The sequence below is a fragment of the Lichenostomus cassidix genome, chromosome 5 (genome assembly GCF_008360975.1).
Source record: "Lichenostomus cassidix isolate B80296 chromosome 5, HeHo_3.0, whole genome shotgun sequence".
Taxonomy (NCBI): Eukaryota; Metazoa; Chordata; class Aves; order Passeriformes; family Meliphagidae; genus Lichenostomus; species Lichenostomus cassidix.
This window is the reverse complement of record NC_139486.1, coordinates 31,125,181-31,152,777: the sequence shown is the minus strand read 5'-3', so window position 1 is coordinate 31,152,777 and position 27,597 is coordinate 31,125,181. Positions and strand designations below refer to the sequence as shown.

Genomic DNA, 27,597 nt, shown 5'->3' with positions numbered 1-27,597 from the left:
TCTTAACTTTCTAGATATAATATGGGTTTTTCTCACTTTTTTTGTTTGGTTGGTTTGGTTTTTTTGTTTTGTTGTTTGTTTTTTTAATTTCACTTTTCCTTTGTTTTCTTCTGTATTAATGCATTAACAAGCCACATTCCATTTAAGTCTTTGACCTTCCTAAGATTTCTGTGAAATGGTAATGTTCTGTTTCAACTGTAATCATAAGCAGAAAATTGTGTTTTAAGAGAGATTTCTGTTCTGTCACCTTCATCCCAGCAACATTGTTAACATGTACATCAGCTTTTAGGTAAAATACAGATATTATAGAGCTCACAATTATCATTCATTTCATGATAATGGCTCTATTAATCTCATGTATAGCTTCTTCTTTTGTTAATAAACAGCAATGGGTTGTTTCTCATAGAATGTGAAGAGAATGATGAAAATTACTTCCTTAACAAAAATGTGAAAACCCCAATATGTTATCATCCTGCAGATGTTTTGGGCAAAAAATTGGGATATTATTTGTGTGCTGTTGTAAGAGATGTTAGTAAGATGCTTAGTCTATAGGAAAGGTGAAATATTCTGTGAACTCTGAGATGGATTAGGTGACAAAATTTAATGGGAAATCTGAAAGTGCATGTTATCTGGAGGTTATATTTACTTTTGTTCTGTGTTCCATCTGTTCTCATTCATGTCATGGTGTCCTTAATACTGAAAGGGTTTTTTTTTTTTTTGTTAGATCATTACGAGACATCCATTTTTTTGATTCCTGTTGTGTATACCATTTCAGCAGCTACAAGTGATTTATCAAGGCTGTCTGTGGCCTAAGAGAGCCTTCAGAGAAACCAGAAGCATTTGTTTGTGGTGATTCTTCATATATATGGCTTTAAAGAGGAAGTAGTGGAGTGAAAATGAGACTTTGTGGTAGCAGACCATAAATACCCTGGTTTTATCATGTATTGATGTTGCACTTTGGAAATCAATAAGAAAGAATTTTACCTCTTTAGGCATTAAGTTCTGTTGTTTTAAATACCACATAAACCACCTGGTCCATCTGCACTATCCTAATGGCCATTTAAGTTTGCCTTGGAAGGCGTATTTGGCTCTAATGCATCAGAAGTGCCAGGTAACCTGGAGTTTCTGTTAATGTTGCAGGAGCACCATTAGTTCATCTAATTTGCTGAAGCTTGTTAATGCTTTGTGAATCAAAAGATTCTGCCTAGTATAATTTCCTAACATAATTTCCTACAGGCCTGAAATGTAGCCTTTTATTTGCAAACCTTTTAATCATAAGCGATGGGAATGTTCCTTACAAAACATTAAAACCTTCCCTTCCTAGTCAAGGCTGATCTAGCAGAAATAAGTTCTTCATGCTGGACCTGCCTCAGCTAGCACATGTTGCTACAGAAGTGTTAGTCTGTAAAAGCTGTATTTGTTCATCATTATGTATATGTTCCTTACCACATGTTCATTATTGTTACTGTTGGAGGGAAGATGGGGAATTATTTGTCACAATATTTTGCTGGAAATAGGTACAAAGATTAATATGGTAACTGATACATTCTTTAAATTTAGTTTCTGTTTTAGGGATTGGTATTTTTCAATTTTTCAGAAAGATGGGCATGCTAGAGGAGCACTTGGAGGAGAATATCTTGCGTTGTTTAGATGGACTGTTGGTTTGTCCTAGGCACAGGAAACTGGCATTGATTTAACTGCTCAAAGCTATGTATTTGAAAAGAAAGGTTTCCAGCAAATATTTATAGTTTCAGAAATCTTTGATTAACTTCTGGCGCTTGACAATCAAAAGGGTGTTTTCTGCATTTTGCTGCCCATTTTAACATCTTCCTTCCTCATTTTTCTCTCTTCTGAGTTTCTGTTTTCTGTCATTCTGTTTTTCAACATATAGGAAAGGAGTCAGCATTAAAACATGAATATTAAGGAGTATAGTTTTACTTATTTTCTAAAATTTTGATAGTTTTTTTCATAAATAGGGATTACAACAAAAATATCAGGAGACATAGTGCTGAAAACTTTCTTTTTTAGGACCATGTATTTACTGTAAAATGGAAGCTACTAACACAGGAGTATGTCAGACATTTTATTGAAAGGATACTATGAAGAACTAAGCTTTTGTACAAGCAACCATTATTAAGAACAGCCCTGGACAGGAACGATCATATTCAAGGACATCATTGACATAATACATATCTCATTCAGAACTCTTTGAAAATACGGGTTTCTAAATATCCTCTTGTGGTATTTCTTAATCGTTCAGGTGTCTTTTAAAAATGGTTCTGCTTTTACAATAGCAGTTTTATAGAATTCCCTGTTCCTTGATTGAAAGCTTCTCCTTACCACGTGGCTTTTGGAGAAGGACCACTAAGAAGTGTTCAAGCAAGCATTTACCCCATAATTGCATTTTAGCTATTACAGTTTTGCAATTATGCATTTTTTGTGTGTGTATGTATGTCAATCTGTTCTATGTTTGTATGTTATTTTCTGTGTCTAATAAATGGTATTTTTAGACTAATCGGCCAAATACATCAAAGATCCTTGCGAACGGTACCAAGTCTTGGGGAGTTAGCTACCCTACTCTGTTGCTAGAAGCCTGGCAAACTGCAGAAACTCATAAGGCTTCTGTCTCCCATGTAAGACACCCTCTAAGGTTTCTTTAAGCATTTCTTTAGAGACCAGGTGGTGCAGATAATACATGTATTTCATGTTTGACTAACATAATGCACATTTTTTTGTGTAAATGGTGAGTATAAGTTCTAAACCCCAAAGTATTATTGCTGCTTTTCTCCACCTTCTGTACACTAAAAAGGTGATATGCATATTTGCAGCTTTTTCAAATGAGCCAGTGATCTGCAAAGGACCAGAACAAGTATGGTGCAGTTTGGCTACTGAGAATGTATTTGTTCCTAGGGAGGCATCATAATATTATTCAATCCAGCCAAAAACTTTTAATTTAAACCCCATTTTAATTAACTTTACATGCCTTGTGTAAATTATCTTTTTGTTAAATTATGGGTCTTGGTTTCAAGAACTTTAGATTTTCTCATCTTCAGATCACAAAGATGATGTGTTCAGAGAGCTGTGTTTCAGATTTTTTGGTTTCATGGACTCTGTCCTGGATTTCCTGGTTCTCGGTGTTGGATTATATTGAACTCAATGACACAGCTAAAGGTTGCATTTATGGTTAAAAATTGGTTTTGGTATATGAAGCTCTGCATTGTGGATTAGCTTAATGACTTTCCACCCTATGTTTTGTGTTATTTCTCTGTTTCATCTGAGCTTGTTGGCAAGTGCTAATATGCTTTAATACTTCCTTTGTGTTGTAGGATGAGATCTGAAATTTAATAAAGCATTTCCCTGTCTGGCATAGACTCTATTTTGTATTCCTTAATGCTCTCTTTGCTGGTGTAATTCTGTACTTGTGAAGTTGAGAAGAGCAGTATTTTAAACTGCTATTGCTAACAATATGCAGTATCATTCAAACTATGATGCAAATAATTAAATACTCTGAATTTGGTGGGTATTTTTGTATGTGTTGTTTGGCTTGGGGCTTTTTTGTTGTTTTTGCCGCAATCCAGTAAACACAATGTAGACTTAGAATTGGAAAGTTTGTTATGAAATTCTTTTATTTGTGTCTAAGCTACTGGAAGGAGCTGTAATATTTTGTCTTCATCTTTTTATCTTTCTAATTATAATATTTGTAAGTCAAATGAAAATTTGAAAGAACCTCAAGAGAAACTTGGGAGTTTAGGCAAGAGAAGAAAAAAATTAAGTTTATCTCTATCAAACCAGTTGTGCTCTGTAAACAAATATTATGGTAGATTCATTTCAGTGTCTTCAAGCTTGTGATGTGAAGCTTTGGTCTGTTCACATTTTTATAACCTTTCCTCCACCATGGTTTTTCTGTTGTGATGTGTTAATTAGCTACATAACATAGCGCAGAAAGTTAGTCATAGTGTGCTCAGAAACAGGTTGTCACCTAGTAACAACCAGATATTAGGGAGAGCTGGGAAAGTAAGGAATTTCAGTTCTCACTTAAGTATCAGGGAAAGGAGGAAGACCATCTGTCATACTGAGATGTGCATGATGTGTCCTCCTAGAGAGAAGGAGCTGTACAAATGGAGTCCTGGGTTTTTAAGAGCACATTTTGAACAGCATAATGAATGGATGTTTTGGCATTAGACTTTGAAGACCACTGTGACATTTTTTGTTGTTGTTGAACTAAAAAAAAAATCCATTGGCAGAGCAAGTTTGCTTCTCAGCTTCCTATGTAACAATTTTCACTCTTCCTGTCATTTATTAGCTATCTCTAAGTAGATGTTTTTTCCCTTGAAGCAGTATTTCTCACAACCCGAATCCCACTGCTCTACAGCTATGCATTGGAAAGTTGTATAAGAGAAACTGTTAGCACTGATGGTGAAGGTTTTTTTCATTGTTCCATATTATATGTTCTGTAGTTAAAATTTTAAGCTTTCTTGGATTAATGGGCATTCTACTTAACCTGTATACTTTGCCTGAATGTGTCTTTGGTTTACAATAATTCACTCCGTGTTGTAAGGTTTGCAATGGAAGTAGTTTTACAAACAAGTTGCAAGGTGAACAAGGTTGGGAACGAGTGTTGCAATAACATTTGAAAGTCCTTAACCAGTTTCTTACCTGACATAATTCTCCTGATAGTTTCATATAATGTGTCTGCTTATAGGGCAGGGAGTTAATTTCTTTTTTTTCTGATGGAAGATGATAAAAACGATTGAATAAAGTGCTGAAGGCAGTGAAGTTAAAATGTTTTCTTAGCAATAAACATATCTACTAGTAGACATAAACTTCAAAATACCAGTAAACCGTGCAGTGCATGGTATCACATTATCATTTCAATCAATGAAAGTTTTGACACAGAATGTGTCATTGAGCTAAGAGTAGCAAAGTGTCCTTTCTGTTATTGCTATTGTTAGTGGTTTTTTTTCTAATAACCCACTTCTAATATTTAATTTCAAAGTATTTGTAAATTTTTTCATCACAAGGAGGTAAGTTATGTTTTACACACAGTGATTCTACAATTAATGTGTCAATATGTGTGTACCAAACTCATTGTTTAGTTTGGTGTAACTAAGATACCTAATACGATGTAGTCTTTATGCTAGGTTCAAACTGGCAAAACAGTTTATTACCCAAAGATAATAACATTAGAAAAAAATCAATAGATACATATATTTCTAACTGAAAAAGAGCTTTTAATGTTAATCATTCTTGCAATATGATTTAATGTTAATCATTCTTGCAATATGATTTAAGGAGAGGTGTAGGTCTCGTTTCAGTAATGTAATGATTCAGAACTCAGATTAGATTAGGGGAGCTGTTTGTGTTTTGGGAGGGGCATGCTTTAGCAAATCTGTGGAGCAGAGACAAGGGCTAGCTAGTTCTCTTATTTACACATACTGTCTTTTGTCCCAGAAAAACCCCAAACCAAAACCTTGCATGTTACCAAGAGTAATGTACTCTACAGAATGGAGCTGACTTGAACCTGATGGTATCATAGATGCCATTGGAGGGTACTAAGCCTGATCATAATGTCTGAGTGTATAGCTACTGGGTCTATTGTTTCCATGATGCTGTTTCCTAAGGGATGTTCACTGCTGCTTGACTGAAGAAGGAGTAGCTTTAAGACAGCTCCTAATATTTCTGTATGCAGAACCACTCTTGATTGCATCTGCTGGTGACACACACACACCCCCCCTGTGACTGCACCATCACTTTATGCTAGAACAGCAGCAGGTGTGCACAGCTGTAGACAAGACTTGTGAGGCAAGAGGTGAGGCTGCTCTTTTAGGTAGTATTCAGCCTTGCCTGTATCTTGAACTCCAGGCTCAGACAATGAGTTAAAACAAGAATTGAAGAGGGAACAGAGTGACATATTTTTTTCAGAAGCTCTCATAGGCCTATGGAACAGCAAGCCAGTCTTCATCAGAAGTAATGACTAAAGGTTTTACACCTTTCCTACACTTCCTATGCTTGAACAGTATGCTGAATCATGCCACGCAACTGTTAGCTCCTGGTGAAGAGAATTAAGATGCTCATATGGCTCTGATGGAAGATTGTTCATACTGTAGTCTCTCTCCTTAGGATCTCTACTCTGTCTTCAAGGATTATTGTGGACATATTAAGAGTTTTGCTGGCATGAAGAATGGTACTACTCAAAGTAAATGTAAAGTTTTAAACTATTTAAAGAACATTAGAAACAGATGCAGTTAAATCAATGCAATAAATGACTGCTTGTTGATGTTTTGGGTAAATGCTGCTTGATTCTTACAGTTAGGCTTCACTAATTACTTCTAATAAGTTATGGGCATCATTATAAAATGGTATCTAACTCTTCATAACAAAAACCAATACAATACTTCTATATATTTGGACCTCAGCAAACCTTTCAATACTGTGTCTCACAGTATCCTTTTGGACAAAATGTCCAGCACAGAGCTGGATAAACACATCATGTGATGGGTGAGCAGCTGCCCCATGGGTTGGGTGCAAAGGGTTGTAGTGGATAGGGTGGCATCAGGCTGGTGACTGTCACTGGTGGGGTTCTGCAGAGCTCCATCCTCAGCTCTGTGCTCTTCAACATCTTCATTAACAACTTGGATGCAGGACTTGAAGGAATACTACGTTTGCTGATGACTCTAAATTAGGAGGAGCTGTTGACTCCCTCAAAGGCAAAGAGGCCCTGCAGAGACACCTCAACAAATTAGAGGCCTGGGCCATCACCAGATGTATGAAGTTTAACAAGGGAAAGTTAAACCTGGGATTGGCAACCCTGGATGTATAGACAAATTGGGGAATGAGGGACTAGAGAGCAGCCCTGAGGAAGGGGACCTGGGGGTCCTGGTGGATGGCAAGTTGAACATGAATCAGCAGTGCCCTGGCAGCCAGGAGGGCCAAGTGTGCTGGGGGCATCAGGTGCAGCATCACCAGCCAGGCAAGGGAGGGGATTGTTTTGCCCTGCTTCTGCACTGGGGCAGCCTCAACTTGAATTCTGGGTGTAGTTTTGCACACGGCAGTATGAGAAAGATACAAAGCTACTGGAGAGCATCCAGAGGAGGGCCATGAGGATGGTGAAGGAAGGGTCTGGAGGGGAAGCCTTATGAGGAACAGCTGAAGTCACTTGCTTTGTTCCACTTGGAGGAGACACCTCAGTCTTCAACATCCTCACAAGGGGAAGCAGAGGGGCAGATACTGATCTCTTCACTCTCATGACCAGTGTCAGGACTTGAAGATATGGCCTGAAGCTGAGTCAAGGGAGATCTAGGTAGGATATCAGGAAAAGGTTTCTCACCCAGAGCAGGGTTTGGCACTGGAACAGGCTCCCTGAGACCATGGTCACAGCACCAGCCTGACAGATTCAGGAAGCATGTGGACATTGCTCTCAGGCACATGGTGTGAGTATTGAGGCGTCCTGTGCAGGGCCAGAAGTTGGATTTGATCATCTTGATGAGTCTGTTCCACCTCAGCCCATCATGTTCTATGATACTATGAAATACGTTACATATGTATATGACCACTTCCTTTTAACTATTGTTGCCTAAATTTGACTCTTTTAAAACTATGAAGAGTTCTGTTGTATTTGTGTTTCTTCAGTTGAAAACTGAAATTCCTGCATTTTTCAGTGTAGGAGCATGTGCTCTCCAGCTTTTTGTGCTCCTGGGCATTAGGTCGTTCCTCATGCTTATGCATTTCCGAGTGACTTCAGACTTCTCTACTTTAATTGTGGTGGCAGAGTTCCTTCTGGTGAAAAAAACAGTTTAGTTCTCAAAAGGAGCAAACAAACTTCTATTATGGATCAGAAGAATGTAAATATATCCAATCTGTAGGAAGAAAATATGTGATGCAAAAAATAGGAAATAAAAAGGTTCACTAAATCTGCCTATAGTAGTACAATTACATGTAGTAGTACTCTTGCATGTTGATCCAAAATAGATTTATATAGTACCTGTATTTTTTTCCCTTGTTCCAAGTTTCCTTGATGTCTTGGCAGTTCCACAGAATAGTACAAGAAGAAAATATTCAGCTGTTTTTATTTTTTAAATGTTTTCTTGGTAAATAAAGTAGCAAGACCTAATTACATTGTGATGGTGTTACACTGGTGGTTGTGCTAAGTAAAAAGACAACAGGCATGCTTGAATGGTTCTTTTTGCTAAATGTTCAACAGCAAGTTAACTTTCAACAGAGAGAGGGCAATGGGTTCCACCATTCAAAAGTAAAGCTTTGAAATGGCTGTTTTAGTAACCATCTTGTGACCTGATGGAACAGCATTGACTGAGAACCCTGGAGACATAGGGATGATGTATGAGAGAAAGGTTATGACTCCAGCTATGAGTGTTAGCGATGTCATCCTTTTTGTGTCAGATTTTCAAGGTAAAAGATTTGTATCAGAAAATAGTGAGAGAAGATTGTGCTTCTGCAGGCTTGTTATTTGTCATATTAAATTTGCCATAATCAAGTTTGACAGGCTTCTCTTTATTTTTTCCAGCAGACAATATTATTGTTGAAGATTAGTCAGATGCCTTCCGTCCATTCCCGGCCTCACATGCTATGTCATGCAAGCTTTGGAACACTTAGAACATAATTTAAATGAATGACTAATTTGGCAAGCATAATGGAAGGCACACATACCGTCCTTCAATTGCACAAACCCATTATGGAGCTTTGTTACATCAGCTTCTATCATCCAGAGGGAAAACTCAGAGGATTTACTTACAAGGGCTCTGTAACTCTGGACAGATCCAGTAAGCGTTTCTGTAGCTGCTATCAAGTAAGGGAGAGGTTAGACATGGAGCTGAGAGAACAGCCATATGAAAATTTTGGAGATATTATTTTCAAGCAAACCACCACGAAAGACCTTCTCAGTGAGCTGTACAAACTGGCCGTTGAAAAGAAAAACCTGTTATCCAGTGTTTTGAGATCACATCATATTCCAGACCTTAAAGCAGGACATCAGGAGGAAAAGCGCCAAGATGTTTCTGGAGTCCTGAAACTTAAAGGTGATAATTACTCCAGTCTTACACATCAGCAGGAATTATTTCTGGATTCCACAAAGAGAGACAATTTGAATCACAAAAAAATGAGGAAATACAGAAGGAAAGAGAACTTTGAGGAGATCAGACACCGGAAAGAGGGAAAAAAGATACATGAACATCTTTTTATACTGAGTAAACAAGACATGCAACAGAAAAATAAGAAGATGGTCTCCCAAAGACTTCCTACCAGGAGTTATCCCAGTTCCTTTTCTCCCTCCAGCTGGCTAACAGTGAAAGGTAAGGATAATTTACCAGTAGACAATAGAATACAACCAGAAAGGTGGACAGAAGAGGGGTATTTTCTTAAGAGCAACAAAGCTGTGATATTGAATGCTGACTTACCAAGTTCTAGCACAAAAGACTTCAATGATGAGGTTGCAGTTGAACCAGTGGATAATGGAGAATGCATTCCTGAAGTTAACGAGGTACAACAGAGCACAACTTTGGTGAAGTCATCACAGTACAGTCAACCTAACAAACTTGCAGCTTCTAAATGCTTAAAAAGTAGCAAGTATGCTGAGCCAGTATGCAAGGAGATACCAGGAATCACAGCTGTTGCTGAAGAGCAGGATTTAGATGTTTGTATTAAAAAAGTTACTGAACCCCCTGCAGAGTCTTTACCTGATTTTCACAGAGATAATGAAACCATTTCTCCTGTTCTCATAACAGCACATAATGAGTTTATATCAAGAACTGATGTGTACTCTGTAAATGAAGCTGTTGGAGACTCTAATAACAGTGTGCTGCAGGAAAAGGAGGAAGACAGCTCTGGTTTGCAGTACAAAGCAGAGAGAGTGCACATTACTGATGAGTCATGCAACCTTGTGGGAGCAGTTAATAAAGCTCTTCTGAAAGTTATCCGGAGCGACAGTTTAGATGAAGCTGCAGAATGGAAGAGACTGCAACAAATTACAAGAGTAGACAGAAATCTGCCAGGCTCACTACATGAGAAAAGGACCACAGTATCCCGGGGAAACAGCAAGCATTTATTTTTGAACCTGCCTGTAAATGAAAGTCCTGATATTCCTCAGACCGGTAATAATCTTAAACTGGAAGAGAAAAGACTGCATTCACCCCCATTAGCAGCAGTGAGTAATGTTTTTAGTAATTCATATCCGCTATCTAATACACACAAACAAATGTCACCTATTCCTTCTCCGTTATCTTCGAGACTGCCTAGCCCGCAGCTGCATCACCGGATCCTGCCGCTACCGACACAGAGCACCGAGGACGAATCCATGTTCAGTGACTATGGCCACGGAAGACATGGTGCTATAAACTTCTCTTTCAGTGATTTGGAGCCACAGTTTTATCTGAAGTATTCTGAACCTGGAGAATTGGGATTTGCCACCAGACAACGGGGCCTACATCAGAATACAACTACAGGACATTTTGAAAAGTGTGCTGTGCAAGAAAAGTTAACTACTCAGACACAGCACAACTTCTATCCAGGTCAGTCCTATTTCATAAATTTTTAAACTAATAGAACCAACCAAACATGAAAGTGTTGGAGTGTTTTCTGGGTTTGTTTGGTTTGGTTTTTTTAATATGAGCTGTTAATAAATATTATGTTAAATAAGAAACTATTTTTCATTACTTAAGGATTGGGTGAAAAGTTGTTGACATTTTTAAACAAAAGTTACAGCTATATAATATTTCAAGATGCATTTTTATGTCAGCATATTTTCAGTCCTGTTGTTACTGAATGACCACTTAGCCGAAGTTAATGAAAAACCTTTTTATATAAAAAGAAAAAAGTTTGCATGCTTATTTTTCTGGTTTTCCTGTGCTGTGTTCCAGTCTTTCAAAATGTTATGGTAACATTTATTCTCCAAAATGTTCTTTTTAGCTTGTTTGGCTTACCTGATAGAATATTTTCTGAACAAGGTAATTTAAAATGCCTTAAGTATAGGACTGGTGCTTTTACCATTTAGCTACAAGAGATTGATATAAATTCTGTAACAAAAGGCTTGTTTTTAAAATGATTGCATGCAGGAGTCATGTTACAATGTATATGACTACAGTACATGGGTTTGTTTATTTATAAAAATATGCTGTGTAAAAATACATAAGTATATGACATACTAAATAGGTATCTTTGTTAGCTAGAATATCAACATCTATACCCTTCGTTTTTTCCTTAAGAAGCAGGAAGGCTGCAGGACCTTATTCCACAGTGGTCCAGGTGTGGCTCAGACTGGTCCCTCTGTGTTAATTGGGGGTCTGGCAGTGCAATGACACAAAAGGGGGATTCCAAAAGGGGAGGTGTGTAGGGATGTGAAACCATTACCTTAGCCAGAGGGTGTTGAATACTGCCTATGAGGCTTGCATTTATGCCTGCTGCTTCTAGAAGTTGTTTCAGTTCCACTCAAGACTAAATCAAATTTAGAGTGTTGTTTGATGAGCTGACAAAACTGAAAAGATGGGTGCTGTACTCTTGTTCTTTCATTCCTACCATCACCTGGTTTAGTCATCAAAGAAAAGACTTTAAGAAATGAAGAAGAAAATGAAATTCCAGCAATTGGTTTCTACTGTGCTGTGCTGTCCTACCCTTCTCATTACTTGTACTCATCGTACCTTTTGGTGAGCTGGTTTAGCTGACAAGACCAGCAATTTCACCCCTTTATTAAGACTAAAGTAGCACAGCAAATCTTTTCCTCTCTGTTTTACATTGGTATTTTTTTAATTAATGTGTCTTTTAGAATTGTTGGATGTAGAACTGTACCTATTGTACTGTGCTCTTGTACTGTCTTTGCCTGGGACAGAGTTAATTTTTTTTACAGTAGTTTGTATGGGGCAGTGTTTTGGGTTTGTGATGAAAACAGTCTCGATAACACAGGGATGTTCTAGCTTGTGCTGAGCAGTGTTTGCACAGCATCAATCCCTTCTCTGTTTCTCACTCTGCATCCCCCCAGTGAATAGACCAGGGGCTGCACAATAGGCTGGGAGGGGACACGACCAGACAGATGACCCAGGCTAACTAAAGAGAAATTCCCTGCCGCATAACGTCATGCTCAGGAATAAAAGCTGAAAGAGGGGGCTTTGGAGGGGTTAGCCATCTTTTGCTTGGGACCTGGCAGGGCGTCAGTCTACCCATGGGAGGCGGTGAGTGATTGCTGTAGCATCACTTGTTTCATTTTTTTTCCCCTCTTTTTCCACTTACCTTTCACTCATCAAACAAATTTTTTGTTCGTTATCTTGACCCTCAGTGGTTGGGGTTTTTCCATGCCTCTTCCCCCTCACCACTTGGGGGAATGGGGTAGGGAGAGAATGAACCACTGTGTGGTGCTTGTCTGTTGCTGGGGTTAGCCCACAATGGTTTTACAAGAAACAAAACAACACACGTACATACTAATGGCATCTCTTGGCTGAAAGTCCTGGCTATTAAGCAGAAACATCCTTGCAAAGAGAAGAAAAGTAGACAAGCCCAATTTTAGTTCCTGTTTACAGTTACCTGGCAAGATTAATACAGACAGCAAATACCACAAGTTTTTTGGTTTGGGTTTTTTAGTTTTTTTCATTTTCGAGTATGATTGCATACCAGCATTATTACTGGCGTGTCAGAAAATCTGTGACTTTAAGGAAAAATTCCACATTTTGCTGGCATATATACTGCTGTAGGTATGTCTCTGGGTCTGGGATAATACAACTTTCCATTTCCATCTGAACCAGGGGTGGAATCATTTGTATTGACAGAACATTTGGAATAACATTCTTCTGTAAACAGATATGAATGATAACTAACTGACTATAGTTCAGTGAGACAATTGATGTATCTCCAATGTCAATGTAAGTGATACTAAGATTTACAGTTATAAACTTGCATTCCTGGTTTGATTCTTACCAGATTTCTCCCATGTGTGAAGAGCAGAATTCAAGGATATTGTTCAGATTTGTCTTCAATGGGGTGTTACTATGAAATGGTTTCTTTCATTTCCACCCTGTTCTTAAATTGTGTAAATATCTACAGTGACTCTGAATTATGCAGAATTTCGGTCAACTTTTTATCAGTCAGGTTGATTCAAGGATTTGCTGCATGGCAAAAATGATGGTCTTTTGAGTGGTGTTTCAAAGTTCTATTGCTGTCACAGTATGCACTACTTCTCCCTGAAAAACTTTTACAGCCTTTGGATAGCTGTGGAACTTTATATTTGGAAAATTTCACAAATTAGTTAAATATTCTAATTTATTAGTTTAAATTAGAAATTGGACTCATCATACAGCTCTACACATAATTTTAATTCTCTTATTGTTTGTAATCATGATTCTTCGCACTCTCACTAATTGGAGAATATTCCTGCAGTCAAAACTAAACAGCTAAGGCAGAGTGCCCTTACTTCTGTGCTTCCAATTTTTCTCAATTTCAGTTTCTTTACAGATATATAGATACATATTTATGGCAGGTATCTCATAGTTTCATTGCAGAAAATTCTATTAGTAGTTAATTTGAAAGTACAGTTTTCTGGGTCTTCTTGTTGAAATGCAACTATTGGCCATGAGAATAGACCACAGTTTTCATCTTCGTAAGTTAATAGTTAACTGGGAATAATTTATAGTTCAACAATAATTATTTAGCAATTTTCTCTGTAGCTAGGACTGGAAATTAAACTTCCTCTATTTGCCTGTAATAGTTCCATTTGAATTATCAAAATTCTGAGAAAAAGCTTTAGAATAACTTAATGCTTTCAAATAACAAGCTGCTCAGTTACAAGCAGCAAAAGCAGAAATATAAACACTAAAATTTCTCATAGACTGACTTGTATTTAATTCTCAGAAACATCCTTCCTGTGTTCTGTGCGAAGTTCTTTCTGCTCTTACATGAAGTACATCATGCTTCTGTAGTCCTGGAGAAGCCAAGCTTGCTTTTGAAAAGAACTTCAATGTATCTGAATATCTCTCTCAGGGAAAGATTTTCTGAGACTTTTTAGATCACGTCCCTGCTTCTCTCTCAAGTTGTTCACAGCAGTAGAAAAACTAGGGAGAAAATTTTCAGAGCTATTGTATAAAATTGAAACTGAATGACACCAATATGCTATTTTTGTAAGTATTATCTGTAAGAGAAGAAGATTAGTATTTTTTTTTAAGTGAATTCAATTCAGAGCAGGAAACTTAAAAATAAAAATCACTGGTTATGACATTGCCTCCCAGACAATGACTGGTGACTGTGCTTTGAGTCAGAATGAGGCTGGGAAGGGTCATTCACCACACCTTCTGTTACATATTTTATTCCTAATGTGGAAAAAAAGAGTAAAAATCTGTCAAGGGGGAGTGGTGAAAGCAAGAAAGTGAACAGATGAGAAGGATGATGTTACTCTATCCCCAGCCAATGAATAATGCTCTGTTTTTGATATCTAGTCGTTGTGAAGGAAGAAGATAGCCAGAAAACACATAAATTCAAAGTTATAGGACTGTGGAGAAACTAAAATAAACTTGGAATGAAATGAATGATTAAAGTTTGTGTCAGGTAAAATGGCTGAGACTTATGGGACTGAAAAGGACAATCCCATTCTCTTCTTACTCTCTTCTTCAGCGAAGGCTCCTCTCCTCCTCTTTTCACTTTTTCTCCCCTTCTCTGAAACAACTTTGGTGTTTTTCTTACTTTTTGGTCATTTGAGTCAAATCACTAAGCAAGCTGAAAACTGAGCCAACAAGGAGAGAAGTGAGTAGCTTTGGCAGGTTTAATGAGCTGAGCAGTTCATAGTGGTCTGATGAATACCACAGCTGGGATGAGGGAGGACATGCAAGTGTGGCAGAAAGGACAAGTGAGCGAGACCATCCTTCCTGCAGGGAATCATTTGAGCCCCAAAAATCTCAGTTGCATTCAAAAACAGGAAGCCAGAAGGCTGGATAGGACTGGCTAAAACAGAAGTTGGTAGGAGTGGGAAATGAGGTGAATCAAGCTGGATGAAGATATGAGGATACTGTGATATTTTGAGTGGGTGCTATTAATTGTGAAGCTGAAAGAACACAAAATGGAGGAGAATTGAGAAAGGGGAACTCAAAGACTAAGTAGAGAGTGTTAATTTGGCTAGGATAGAGAACATTTATGGAGTTCCACAAAGTGGAACATGGCTCATTAGAGATGAGGTAACTTTTGTTTTGATGGGAAAATCTTCAAAAGGAACTGTAACCATTAGAATGTACATTATGGACATAAATCTGTTTGACTTGCTGGTGATCCATGAAATCAGTGTGCAGTGTCATGAAATTTTGGAGCTGCTGAGAAGAGAAGGAAGGAAGAGAAAGAAAAATGAGGTAGAGTTTTGATTTTAAAGTCTTCAAAATTATAATGCTTATTGTGTTGTAGGAAGGGCAGCTGCTGGAAAAGGTTGTTGAATATAAGTTTTTAAGATTATTTCTCAAATAATTTTCTTTAATTGACTAGTTAAAGATGTGTACCCAAGAGTTCTTGGCAATATATTCTGAATGTAATTGTAGATGCATCTATCCCTGTTCCTGCTGATTATTAGATGGGGAATGTTGTGTTTGCTTGTTTCTGCCAATGAGAATTTTATGGCAGCAGTTCACTTTCCATTAGAAAGAATTGAAAAAGAACATTCTGGTATTTTTGTGTGGTTGTCAAAAATTACACACTGCCATTTGGAAACATGCCAATTGCTAATGGCTATTTCTGGCAGATTAATTTTGCAGTCTTAAAATATAAAAGTACTTTAACCTATAAATGACTGTTTACTGTATAAATAAACACTTGAACAAGCATTGTTCTCAAATTGGTGTTAGATCATATGTTAGTTCTCAAAGTTTTTGAAGGGAGTGAAAAGCACAAAATGATCGTTTCAGTTTGAAAATTCACTCACTGGTGGCTGGAGGAACAGTTTTCATATCTGTCCTCCAAGAGCTGCCCTACTCCTTAGGTCTTTCAACCGCCTGCTAAAACCGGGTTATCCCAGTTGTCCTGCATTAATTTCTGTTTGCAGTGTAAAGATAGCTTACTTCCATGAGAACAAGAACACTCTGATTCTACAAATATAAGAGTTGTATAGTCTGTAGTTCTACATGTCTGTTTAAAGTTCCAGCATTAAAGCAGCATGGGAGAAGTCTTAGTTTTGAATTTGGTTGCGTGTATTATCATTAACTACAAAATAATGAATCTATCACAGTGCCAGTGCCAGAAGACTTGTATTTGAAAAATGGCATGCAGGCAACATTTCACCCCAGATATTTAATGAGGATGGCTGTGACTTCGCCTCAAAAAAAAATTAGTATAAAGGTACTATTTGAATATTATGTTGTCTTTTCCTAACTTAACAAACTCTTTAAGCTGAAAAGGGATGAATAGAGTCAGTTAAGAGGAATTCAACAAGACCATATGACGTGTTCCTGAACCATGGGTTTGGAAAATGAAGTTTCATATAAACAAAACTCTGTTTGAAGGCTCTTGTAACAGGAGACAGATTATAATATATTGTTTTTGATGTTCCTTTTATAGGGAAGGGAAAGGTTTATGAATATCTTCTCTAATTGAAGTGGTTCAGAGAATTGCTAATTAGCATTTTAAAAGCACTGTAGCATTCTGTCCACAGTAAGTATGCACTTCATGAGCTAAGTTTGCATATGGATCACATGGAAATATGATGCATAGTTTCTCACAAGTACTTCACATGAAAGTAATATATGTAAGTGTTTTGCTTCACAAAACCCATCTTATTCAGAATAAATGTATTTTGAAGATCCTATAAAGGATTTAAGAATTAAGAGACTGGTGTAAGAAAACAATTAAAATAAAAAAGAGAGATAATAATCATAGAATCTAAGAATCATTTAGGCTGAAAGGGCCACTTGAGATCATCGAGTTCAACCCTCTGCTCAGGCAGGGTCACCTAGAGCAAATTGCCTTGGCCTATGTGCAGTAGGGTTTTTAATTTCTCCAAGAATGATGACTGAACAACCTGTGTTAGGGCTTGGTCACTCTCACAGTGAAGGAGTGTTTTCTTTCCTTCTGGTTTGAATTATGCAAATTTTCAGTTTACCATCTCAGTGTTATAAATATTACTAACTTCTATTCTAAACTTGTCTCTTTTTGCCCAATGATGTGTCTCTAATATCCTATGGGAATTGTGTTACCTACACAGTCTGTGGCTAAAACTGAGTTAATTATTTCTGAAGATCTTTCCAGATTTATATATATGTGTATATATATAGTATATGTAGTACATATATACTGTCACTTAAGCATGTAAGGACGATGTCCTCTTTGATAAGGATTTCTGTTTCTTCTGTGTACAGTTGCAGGCTATACCTAAAATTTTCCTGTTAAGTTTGCATGTTCTTTCTAGATACGTAATCTTGCAAAGTTTGCTAATTGTATGTCCAAGAAAAATGACAGTGACTCCATAGTTGTTTAATGGATCTTTGTTTTCCTGTTACATTTCCAGTTACACATTGTACAGTATATTATGATTGCCTTTGAGGACATCATCCTCTATTCTCTATTGAGTCTTATGACACATGATAATGCTAAAAGACTATTAATACTTCATCCCAGTGAAGCCAAAATCTTTTCATTTCAGTGTAAACAAAATAAGGCAATGCTGCATTGAAATGTCAACTTAGGGCAGTTTGAAATGTACATAGGCAGGACTGTGAGTTCAAGACATGGTCTCTGAGTTAAAAAGACCCTCTGAAGATTGGCCTTGATAGATTTTGTGAACAAATAGCTCCTGTTTTAGTTGAATGACTTCTCAGCATGACACACTTAAGCAACAGTTATGTTTTCTTCTCTCTTTGTAACATGTGATTCTTCAGTCAAAGGCAATCAGTGAGGGGAAACCAAGTGAATTAAATTGGAATGGAAAGCCAGAGACAGCTTAATGTTTTATGCAGGTCATAGATTAACAATTTTCTGTTTCAAGAGGGGAGAAAAGGCCAAAACATTCTTTCTGGTTTACAGTTTGTGCACTCAGTTTAAGAGATTTACTGTAATGAAATGGACTTCTTTCTCATCAGTATAAAAAGAATTTCTTGAAGTAAAATACTGGGATAATGTGGTAGTTGTTGTTTCTTAAATCTGTATGAATTCTCTTGGCCACTTAAAACAAGTTGATAGAAATGGCTCAGCTGAAATTTTTCTTGGTGGATCAGGATGATATATAAACTGAGATCAGATTCAAGTATTTATTTCTGTAAGTATGATTTAATTATGTGTTTAGGATTTTTTAAAATCTCTAATAGCTACTCTTTGGAATTTTGTCTCTGAAAAAGTGACATAGCACCAAATCCAACCTGTAAAAGTGGTGAAAAATTCTGCATACTCCCTGCTAAAAATATACTTTAAAATACTGAAAATAAATAAAGGTGCAATTTATGTGTTTGTGGTATCCCATACCAGTAAATAATTTTGAATAGTATTTCATTATTTAGATGTGACATGAATCTAGAATACATTTAAATAATACCTATAAGTGGTGAATATTATTTATGAGTCATAGCATTAAAAGACTGCACCTAGTGGTTTAATGATTTATTTAATTATGTGTCAGAATAGTTTTTCTTCGGGCTTAGATTATGAGTACCTCTGCATTTAGATTATGGTAACTTCTCAATTGCTCCAAGTGTTTATGATTTTTAAACCATGTTCAAAGATCTCTTCAGGCTTGTGTGTTTTGTTGGTGGGATCAGTGAGGTAAAAATAGGACAAAGAAAATAGAGGTGAAATGTTGAGAACTGTTGGATGTGCTTTACATGAGGAATTTTAAAGGCTGTGTGACATTAGTCTTTAGCAGAACAAGAGGTGAGTAAAGAGGGAAATAGAAATAATTCACAGTCACTCACCTTAGTGACAGTCTCTGCATACTGCTACTTGTAGTGTCCTGTTCGATAAAGATTTCAATGCTTTGTAATTTTCTACGTATTTCTTTTCACATTTACATTTTGGAAGTGTTAAAATGGAAAGTGTTATGTTTTTTTCTTATATGGCTTGCTTTCACAATGAAGGGGCATATGGGACATTTTTGCATTCTGAATACAATGAGTCTCTCTGAAATTGTCCTAAGCAATCACTTAGCATTTCTTTGCTATCAATATACAATTTTATGATTTTTGACTTGGATAGTTCAAAACTACCAAGATTAAGGGCATAACTGATAGTTTAGCTAACGTGTTCCCATGTTTGCTCTCACTTGTCTTGAATATGTTGGCAAATAATGAGGGAAAATATGTTCTAAAATAATCTGACTTTATGGGAAAAGGTATTCTGAGTTTCTACTCTATAACATTTTCAGTATTTCTGTATTTGGATGTCTATCTCATGAGTAGAAATGTTTATTGATTGTTAAACCCTTGTAAATCTGAACCTGTTAAGTTACCAAGACTACAAAATATTTATGAATAGAAAATAATTCTCATTATGTGTAAAAAATGAAGTAAATCGATTCTTGTTCTCTAAACTTCAGTGTTGCTATTACAGAAACATAAGTAAAACTAACAAAACTGTAGTACAGGGGGGTTGGCCAACAAAATGTTATTACTTCAATGAGTACATGCACTTATTTTTGAGCCATAAATGGCAGAAAAGCTAAAACCAGTTGTTCCCATCCCTTTACCCCCTAACACCTCATGTTTTTCAGCAGCTAGGCTAGTAGCCCTGGGAGGCCCTGGCAGCCGGAGGGCACACCCTCAGTTCCCAACCTGCTTCCAGCAGCTTTAATTGTTATTATGTGCAAAATACCAGGTGCTCTGTGTGACCTAAGATGTTAATCGTGCCTACCTTACATGCATAATTTGTTTATGGGATCTGATTCATGTTGTCAGTGTATTTATAACTTATAGCTTGATTTCCATGTACAGAGAAACTGAACACTACAGCTGCTAAGGCAGGCATATTTAAAAGCTGCAGAATTTTCTTAAGTATATTGTGGTAAATTAGGAGCATTAGCCAGCAGGAGTTATGCCAAGACCTTTGGGGCAATTAGTCAAAAGATGGCTTATTTTATTTTATCCGGCACTGAAGTCAGTGGTTGTGTAGTCCCTCAACTAACATTTGGTAACATATACTTGAGTTTGATAGTTATAGAAGTGAAATCTAAATATTTGTTAAGTTTGTTGGAGAAGATAAAAGTTCTGGGGTGTTTTTCTGTTATTCTGTTAATTTTATTTAAGACATATCTATATGACTTATAAAGCAGCTGGCATGAACCATTTCAACTCACAATAACTAAAATTTAGAGGTTATATTCTCTAAGTTTCTTCTAGAGTATATATTCTCCTCAGTAATGTAGCTATCAGTATCCTGTAAACTTGAGCATATGTTCACTAATTTCTGATTTTTTGAAGTGAAATTTGTTTTGCCTTAAGAAATTAAAGCAGTCAAGTATGAAAAATACATTGAAAAAGTTATTAAAATAAAAACTACTCAATTTTGGAGATTATATGTTTTTAAATAAATGTATATTAAAGTATAAGTACAATTTTATATAGCCTAATATAATGTAATACAATATAATTTCTGTACAGTTATGTGTACATTTTTCAATAGACATTGCAGTTTAAACTTGAGCATGTATTTGGTACTTATACTAATTCATGCCTGTCAGATTTTTTTCTTCTTTTTGGAAAATGCCAGATTTCATAGGAATAAAATTCTAAACAAACTCCAAACAAACAATTTTTTTTCCAGAAGTAGCAGCCTTCTGAAAATTATTTTCTAGCTGAATAATAAACTCCAACTATTACACCAAGAACAAAAGATGGTAATACATCTTTTTGCATAGGCAAAAGGAATAGCCTTGTACAAAATCTAAGTACTTGTTTGTAATGCTTTTGGATCCTAATTTCCTCTCATACGCTTCTTTCATGTGATATGGACCCAATAATTTTTGTATTAGTTTACTACAACAGATTATTCTTCAAATCTGACACATAGTGAAACCATAGTTTTAGGTATTACAAGTAAGATAAATAGCACTATATTAATTCCCAGGAATTGTTTACATATTTTTTTCTTATGATTAATTTGTATTACACTTTTGTACTTACGTAAATTATACTTAGTTATGCAAAAATGAAAGCTGTTTGTCATCCAAAGATGGGAGGGAAAACGTTAGGACATACTTTTTCCGTTTTTCACTTTTTTCAAAAATCTCTTACTTTCTAGCCTTCAGTTTTCTCTTGTCATCTTATCTTTAGTATGAATGGCAGCGTTCCATTTCAATGTTTTTCTTATATTATGGAAAAAAAATTCAATTTTGTTACTTAGTTTGTCAGTCTTAATCCATGTTGAGCACTTTGTGGATTAGTAAAAGGGACCATACCTAATCAGTCCAAAGAGCCCTATTTTTCATCTCATCAGGCATTAAATGTTTGTCAAGTCCTTTTCATCAAAGTGGTTGGGTAACATTTAAACTATTTCACCTTGCAACCTAAACAAAAGGTTTGCTTGCATTCTATTCAGATTTTGGTTGCCTGTAAGAACTTTGAATTTAAAGGCTTTATTCACGGGTTAGCAGAAAATGAGCTGTAGTTTAAAGCTGTTTCAGATTTCCAGGGTGGCATGAACTTTGCGACAGATCTTTCTTTTGTTAAAGAGCTATCCTTGAGATAGCTAAGTACAGTGAGAACGCTTTCTTTTTTAACACCTCCAGAGTGAAAGGTTTTTTATCCAAAACAGGCAGAAGTCTGAGTTTGTTGATTTGGTTTGTTTTTTTGGGTTTTTTAAAGTAAATTAAATAGGTGAGAATGTTTTCCGTCTGTCTTCCATGACATTTCTAACCATACAGATTGACTTTCTAGTCCTACTTTTTTCCCCTCTGTGTAATTATATGTCACTTACAGAAATGCAGATGCTTGGTATGAGAGGAGTCACATAGGGTGTGTTTGTGTGGCATGTCTAGTCCACACTAGCCACCCACTGCTTTTCCAGTCTGTTCTGTGAGACACATTGGATGAATCCTCCTGCAGTTCAAAGAAAAGCCTGAGCTTGAACAATTCTTGCAGAGTTGCAGTTGTGAAGATATGTCTGCACAGACTTTATCCATCTATCAAAATCCCTGTGGCATGGCTGGTGTTCCATAGCTTCTCTCACACCAGCGCGTTACAGTCATTCCACTCTTGTGGCACAGGGCAAGGACCTGAAGCTTTCCTCATGTGGGTTAGGCGTGACCATAGGCTCAAAAGGGGATTTCAGGCTACAAGCAAGGCTGTGACATAGCCTGGGCTTCAGGCATTAATAATGTTGATGGTCAGTGAGACAGAGCATAAAAGCAGTTTCAATTAACTTTGTAAAGTAAGATGCAGCTCTGTCATCAGAGGGTTGAATTCTCTTATGTGTAATTCATTGAAATTGATGGTAAATGTGCAAATGGAGATGACAGCTGGGTGTTCCAGTGGAACAAATGAAAGGTTTCTTGGAATTCAGGTCTGCTTTAGCAGCTTTGGCTGCTAAAAACAACATCTAATGATACTAATATTTAAATAGTCATGACTTTGAATAGTCATGGAAATATTTCCACCCATCCTCTTGGTGATGTATAGTAGCATGCTGCTTTGCTTTCTTACTCAGCAGTCATCCTTAAAACACTCCCACAACCGCTTCATCATGTCTCCTTTATTTCCATTACTTTTCTCCTTCATCTGACTTACACTTTCCTATCTGTACCTTTAGAAACAAGTTCATACTTTGCTTGTTCACGCTAAATGATCTCCACCAGCCTTTTCAATATGCTGGGCAATTACCTATCAGATCATTTCACAAATGAAAGGAAGGAATGCTGAATGTTACCTCCTTACTGCACGAGGTTTTCAGAATGGACGCAAAATGGTGCAGAATGGTGCCCTAAGGTGTCTGAGGCACAGACACAGAGCTGGCAAATCTGATCCATCCCTTTGTGGATCGGGGTAAATTAATTTTGGCATCTAACATTCATTTAGGCAACGGAGTCCAAATAATTGTAAGTGATGTTTCAGCTTTTTATTGCAGCAGTGTTGTTAACTCCATCTTACCAAATTATTAAAAATGGGATTTATTCCTTCAGAATTTTTTTGTAAATGCATTTGAATTTTGGTCTAGACTCTTACAGTACATTTTGCTGCTTTGTAGTCTGCCTTTGTTCATTGTTCTAAAAACTGAACTCTATTTAACTCTGTATGCTTTCTCCTGGGAACCACCTGTATTTCTGTAGTACATTTTTACTTCAATATAATTCAGTCATTGTCTCTGTGTCAGTGCAGTAAGGCACTTCATTTGACTTTTAACCATAAAACTTAACAGACTATGTTGGGATTTTCTGGAAAGTGATTTTATGGTCCTCGGTCCACAGATACAACATCCCTTTTTTTTTTTAATCCTAGTAGGAAAACTGATGAAGTGAAACTAATTGTACTTCTTGGTGACACAAGTATAGGGTTCAGGAGGACAAACCTTAGAGGTCTTTGGTCAGTGTGCAGAATTTGCATAACAGGTTTACTGTTACAACAGAACTATGAGCACAGGAATAAAAGGAACTTGTGCTTTTCATTTTGTCCCTTTGGCATCTACGTGTTGAAGATGAAAGAATTTTTAAATAGGAAGTGTATCTTTCATGTGAATCAGAAATATGGCCAATAGCATTTTGCTGTCACATTCCTATAGTGGTGTGCTACCGGATGGCGTATGTTATCAGTGTGCCTTGAAAGAGAGAACCACCCTTTTCAAGAACAACACTGAAGGCAGGCTTAACTCAAAGCAAGACAGGGAGCATATGCTTATGATTGATTTAAATAGGAATGTTTTCCTAAACAAAATTATATGCTAGATGGCCAACACTTGCGAAGTTGTAATTTTATATTTAAAGTAAAGGTAATAATACTGGCAGCCTTGAGGTTGTTGGATTGCAGTAGTGACTGGTATTTATATCTGGTTCATTAGCAAGCCAGTGAAAAATTTCATGTGACAAAAATCCATTTGGCTAATGAACCACCTGTTAATTAGACTCTGAACTTTCAAAAGAATACAGCTTATTTTTTTCCTCAGTAGTGTAATATAACTGCATAAAACAGTTGCAAAAGTAAATTGAATGACAGAAATATTTTCTAGTGGATTAAGCAGACCACTTGTTAGGTACTTAGACATCTAAGACTTTATGTTGCCAGACCAAACTGAGGGCAATGAAAAGCGACAGATTACACGATGAAGAGTGTTTTCTTTTGTTTTGTAATAAAACCCTTTGAGTTCAAGACAGCCTTGATAAAGCTGAGATACTTGTGGCTTCTCGCAGTTTATACAGTTGTTTTGACACACAAGTGTTACTGAATGTGCATGTAATATCTTGCAGATGTTATGCATTCAGCCATACACTGAAGAAATGTCTTTCCAAAAAAGTACTTTAAAGAAAATAAAAAGCTGTCTCCAAATTTGACTGGTTTTTAACATGCAGATGTGTCAGAGTTGAGACTGTGAAATGTTGCTTGTCAATTTGGCAGATACTTGCTAAAATATGAATAAATACAGACTGTATTAAAAAGAAATGTAGGTGGTAACTATTAAATTAATGTTCTAGCTCTTTTTTTTTTTGCATCATTTCTGCTCTGCAGTGTTAAGATTGCTATAATTAGCCAGTCCTATACTGAATCATGATGTAAAACAAAGGAAAGGAGCGGTGTTGAGAGGTAGCTATTCTAAAGTATCACATTTCCTCCTGACTTCTGAAAACTCCTCCGTTGTGCTGTTTGCCTTTCATTCCTCTCTTTATCCCAACAGTTAACCAAGTCGTAGTCAGTCTTCATCCCTAAATATAAAATCATTATATTGCTTTTATAGTGCCTGGGGATGCATGTCCTGATATCCAGTCTGACCTCTCTGAGGGTCAGGAATACTGCTCTAGCCAATGAATATCATACTGTGATATTTGGGCAGAAGTGCAGTGAAGAACTGTAGAGAGCATTTACTGAGTAGTAAAAAGGCAGGTGAACTTAAAGGGCATAAATAGGAAGCCACGCAAAAAAACTCCTACAATTTCACTTCATATATAAAATGAAGCTGACCATTTCATTTCACCAATGAGACCTTTGAATCTTGACAGATGGTCACATATAAATATTTGTTGAGAAAATAGCTTTCAAAAAAAGCAAATTGGGAATTTTTAGAGAAGAAATAACCCCCAGAAACATTGTTCCACTTTACAAGATGTAGTGCTCTCAAATTTAATATATCTTGGAATTCTCATTCTCTGCCTCAAAAAGTATGTGGTAAAACTGGGTCATGTTCAGCAAAGGAAAACAGGATATTTTAAAGTACAAAAAAAAAGTTGTCCTTAGCCTGGGAGAAAAACCCTTAAGATAACTGACAAGTTGTATGATAGAGATGGTAAAACTGAGTGGCTGAAGAGGTTTGATAGGGCTGGATTTATCTCTCTTTCCTGTTTGCCAAATGCAGCAAAATGTTGACAGTGTAATGAATATGGTAAACACACACCATCTCATTCAAATGCAGAATTTTCAGTTGGCAACTATTTTTAACAGCTGAAATCATTGATGAATGCCACTGTAATTTAATCCTGAGCTCACATGTTATTCATGTAGAGTACATCTCCAGACATGTTTACAAAAAAAAACCAAGATGCCAGGAAAAGCATAAATGTAGAAGAGAAATGGTTTGAACCTTTAATTTATTCAAAAGAAGTTAAAATACTTTAAGCAGTCTATTACCACTTCCACACGCCCATGTTTTCACAAGTAACAGTATCTATATAGGTGGCATGATTTATTTTCAGAAGTACTGTTCACCTCTCACTTCTTGTGAAATCTGTGAAATAAGGAATATTTAACAGCATTGAAAATGGGAAAAACTGTCCAGGGCTTGTGGACTAAATCTGACTTAAGATTTCTTAAGTACCAAAGAAAAGGAATAAATAAATTATTTTTTAATTAATTAATTAAGAAAAAAGCCTGTGGATTATTTTTTAACTGATTTCTTGTCCAATGTGTAATACAGTGACCTTATAATTAGCTGAGGCAAGTGGAGCTTTGGAACACCATAAATAAAGGAGTGGCTCATATAAAAAAAAAGGGAAGTAGGCCATTCAGTATTGCCATTTAAGTTTAGAGGAAAGAAGTATACAAGGCCATGTCAGTGACACAGCTCAAATTCTTTCACAAGTGCTAACTGGAACTGAGAAAAACACATCTTGGTGCTCCATGAATACGGTTTGACTGCTTTCCTGAGGTTTTGGATTAATTGAAGCCCATTTGTGAGTCATGGTGTGCTACAGTAAAGATAATTAAAGTCTGTTTAATTGAGAGTTGACTGCAAGCATATACAAAAAAATTTATCCTATCCAGAAGCTTTTTTCCTTGGACTGTGAAATTTGTAAAAATTCAATACAGAAAATTTGTTGGATTGGTGATCAATTCCCGTTGTTCAGTCATCCAATTTTCCTAAGACTATAGAAGTCAGTATATGTCTGCCTGCGCCTGTAAGATTACTTGATGGTGCTTCAAGCGTCACAATGATAATATTTCATTAACAGAGGCATAACAGTACTTTGGAGTTTCTGTGAGTTCATAATACACTAAAGCCATTCAGAGATACTTGCATTTTAAAAAAAGTCAGCTGAATCTTTTGAAAATTTATGTGACGTTGACCAACTTAGGTTCATCATGACCCAGTCAGTAGTGACATGGAGTGTACTGATGCCAGGCTTAGTGAGAGTGAACTAAGGTAATCTCTTTCTATGAGCTACTGCTCTCACATTGAGATATTACCGCTCAGTATCTGATCATTGCAGAAAGGTGCTCACTGCTTGCTTTCTGTTCCTGTCTTAGTTAAGCAGAAAAAGTAGGTATCATTTGTGACAGGACATGTGAAATAGTGTAGCTGTAGATCTTTGGGACATGAATTATCAAATAATTTTAGGTTTCAGACATGATGGGATGTAAATATCAATGTGGCTGCTTTTGCAGAAGAGGACGGAGATTCCTTAATGACTCAGAACTGTGTGATCCTCCAGGTGCAAAAATGCATTTTTACTTGTCCTGAATGCAATTTTTCACTTACTAATTTAGAATCATAGAATCAGGTACGTTGAAAAAAACTACTGAGATTGAGTGCAACCATTAACTCAGCACTGCCAAGTCCATCACTAAACCATGTCCATAAGTGCCACATCTGTGTTTATTTGAATACCTCCAGGGGTGATGACTCAGCTACATTCTTGGGCAGCCTGTTCCAATGCTTAACAACCTTTTCAGTGAAGAGCTTTTTCCTAATAACCAATCTAAATCTTCCCTGGTGCAACTTGTGGTCATTTCCTCTTGTCCTATTGTTTGTTTCTTGTGAGAAGAGAGCAAGCTACAGCTTGCTAGTATCACCTTTCAGCTGCTTGTCGAGAGCAATAACGTCTCCCCTGAGCCTTTTTCTCCAGTCTGAGCAACCCCAATTCCCTCAGCTGCTCCTCACAGGACTTGTGCCACAGACCCTTCCCCAGCTCCATTGCCCTTCTCTGGACTCTCTCCAGCACCTTAATGTCTTTTTTGTAGTGAGGGGCTTAAAACTGAGCACAGGACTCAAGGTGCACCCTCACCAATGGAGAGTACAGGG

The 27,597-nt window shown here is 36.7% G+C and overlaps 1 protein-coding gene across 5 annotated transcripts in view; it reads left to right on the top strand.

The window, feature by feature from the left end:
• The window catches only part of FMN1 (formin 1), a 186,119-nt gene that overhangs the window by 7,391 nt on the left and 151,131 nt on the right, over window positions 1-27,597 (top strand). For 4 of the 5 annotated variants that reach the window (XR_014852599.1, XM_085062049.1, XM_085062048.1 and 1 more), the window contains exon 2: window positions 8,522-10,520. Coding sequence is in view for 4 of the 5 variants with exons in the window: in XM_085062049.1 (XP_084918175.1) it covers window positions 8,627-10,520 (1,894 nt within the window). In the remaining variant the exon portion in view is untranslated. The remainder of the gene's footprint in view (window positions 1-8,521; window positions 10,521-27,597) is intronic. The other variant, XM_085062047.1, reaches the window with a different exon arrangement.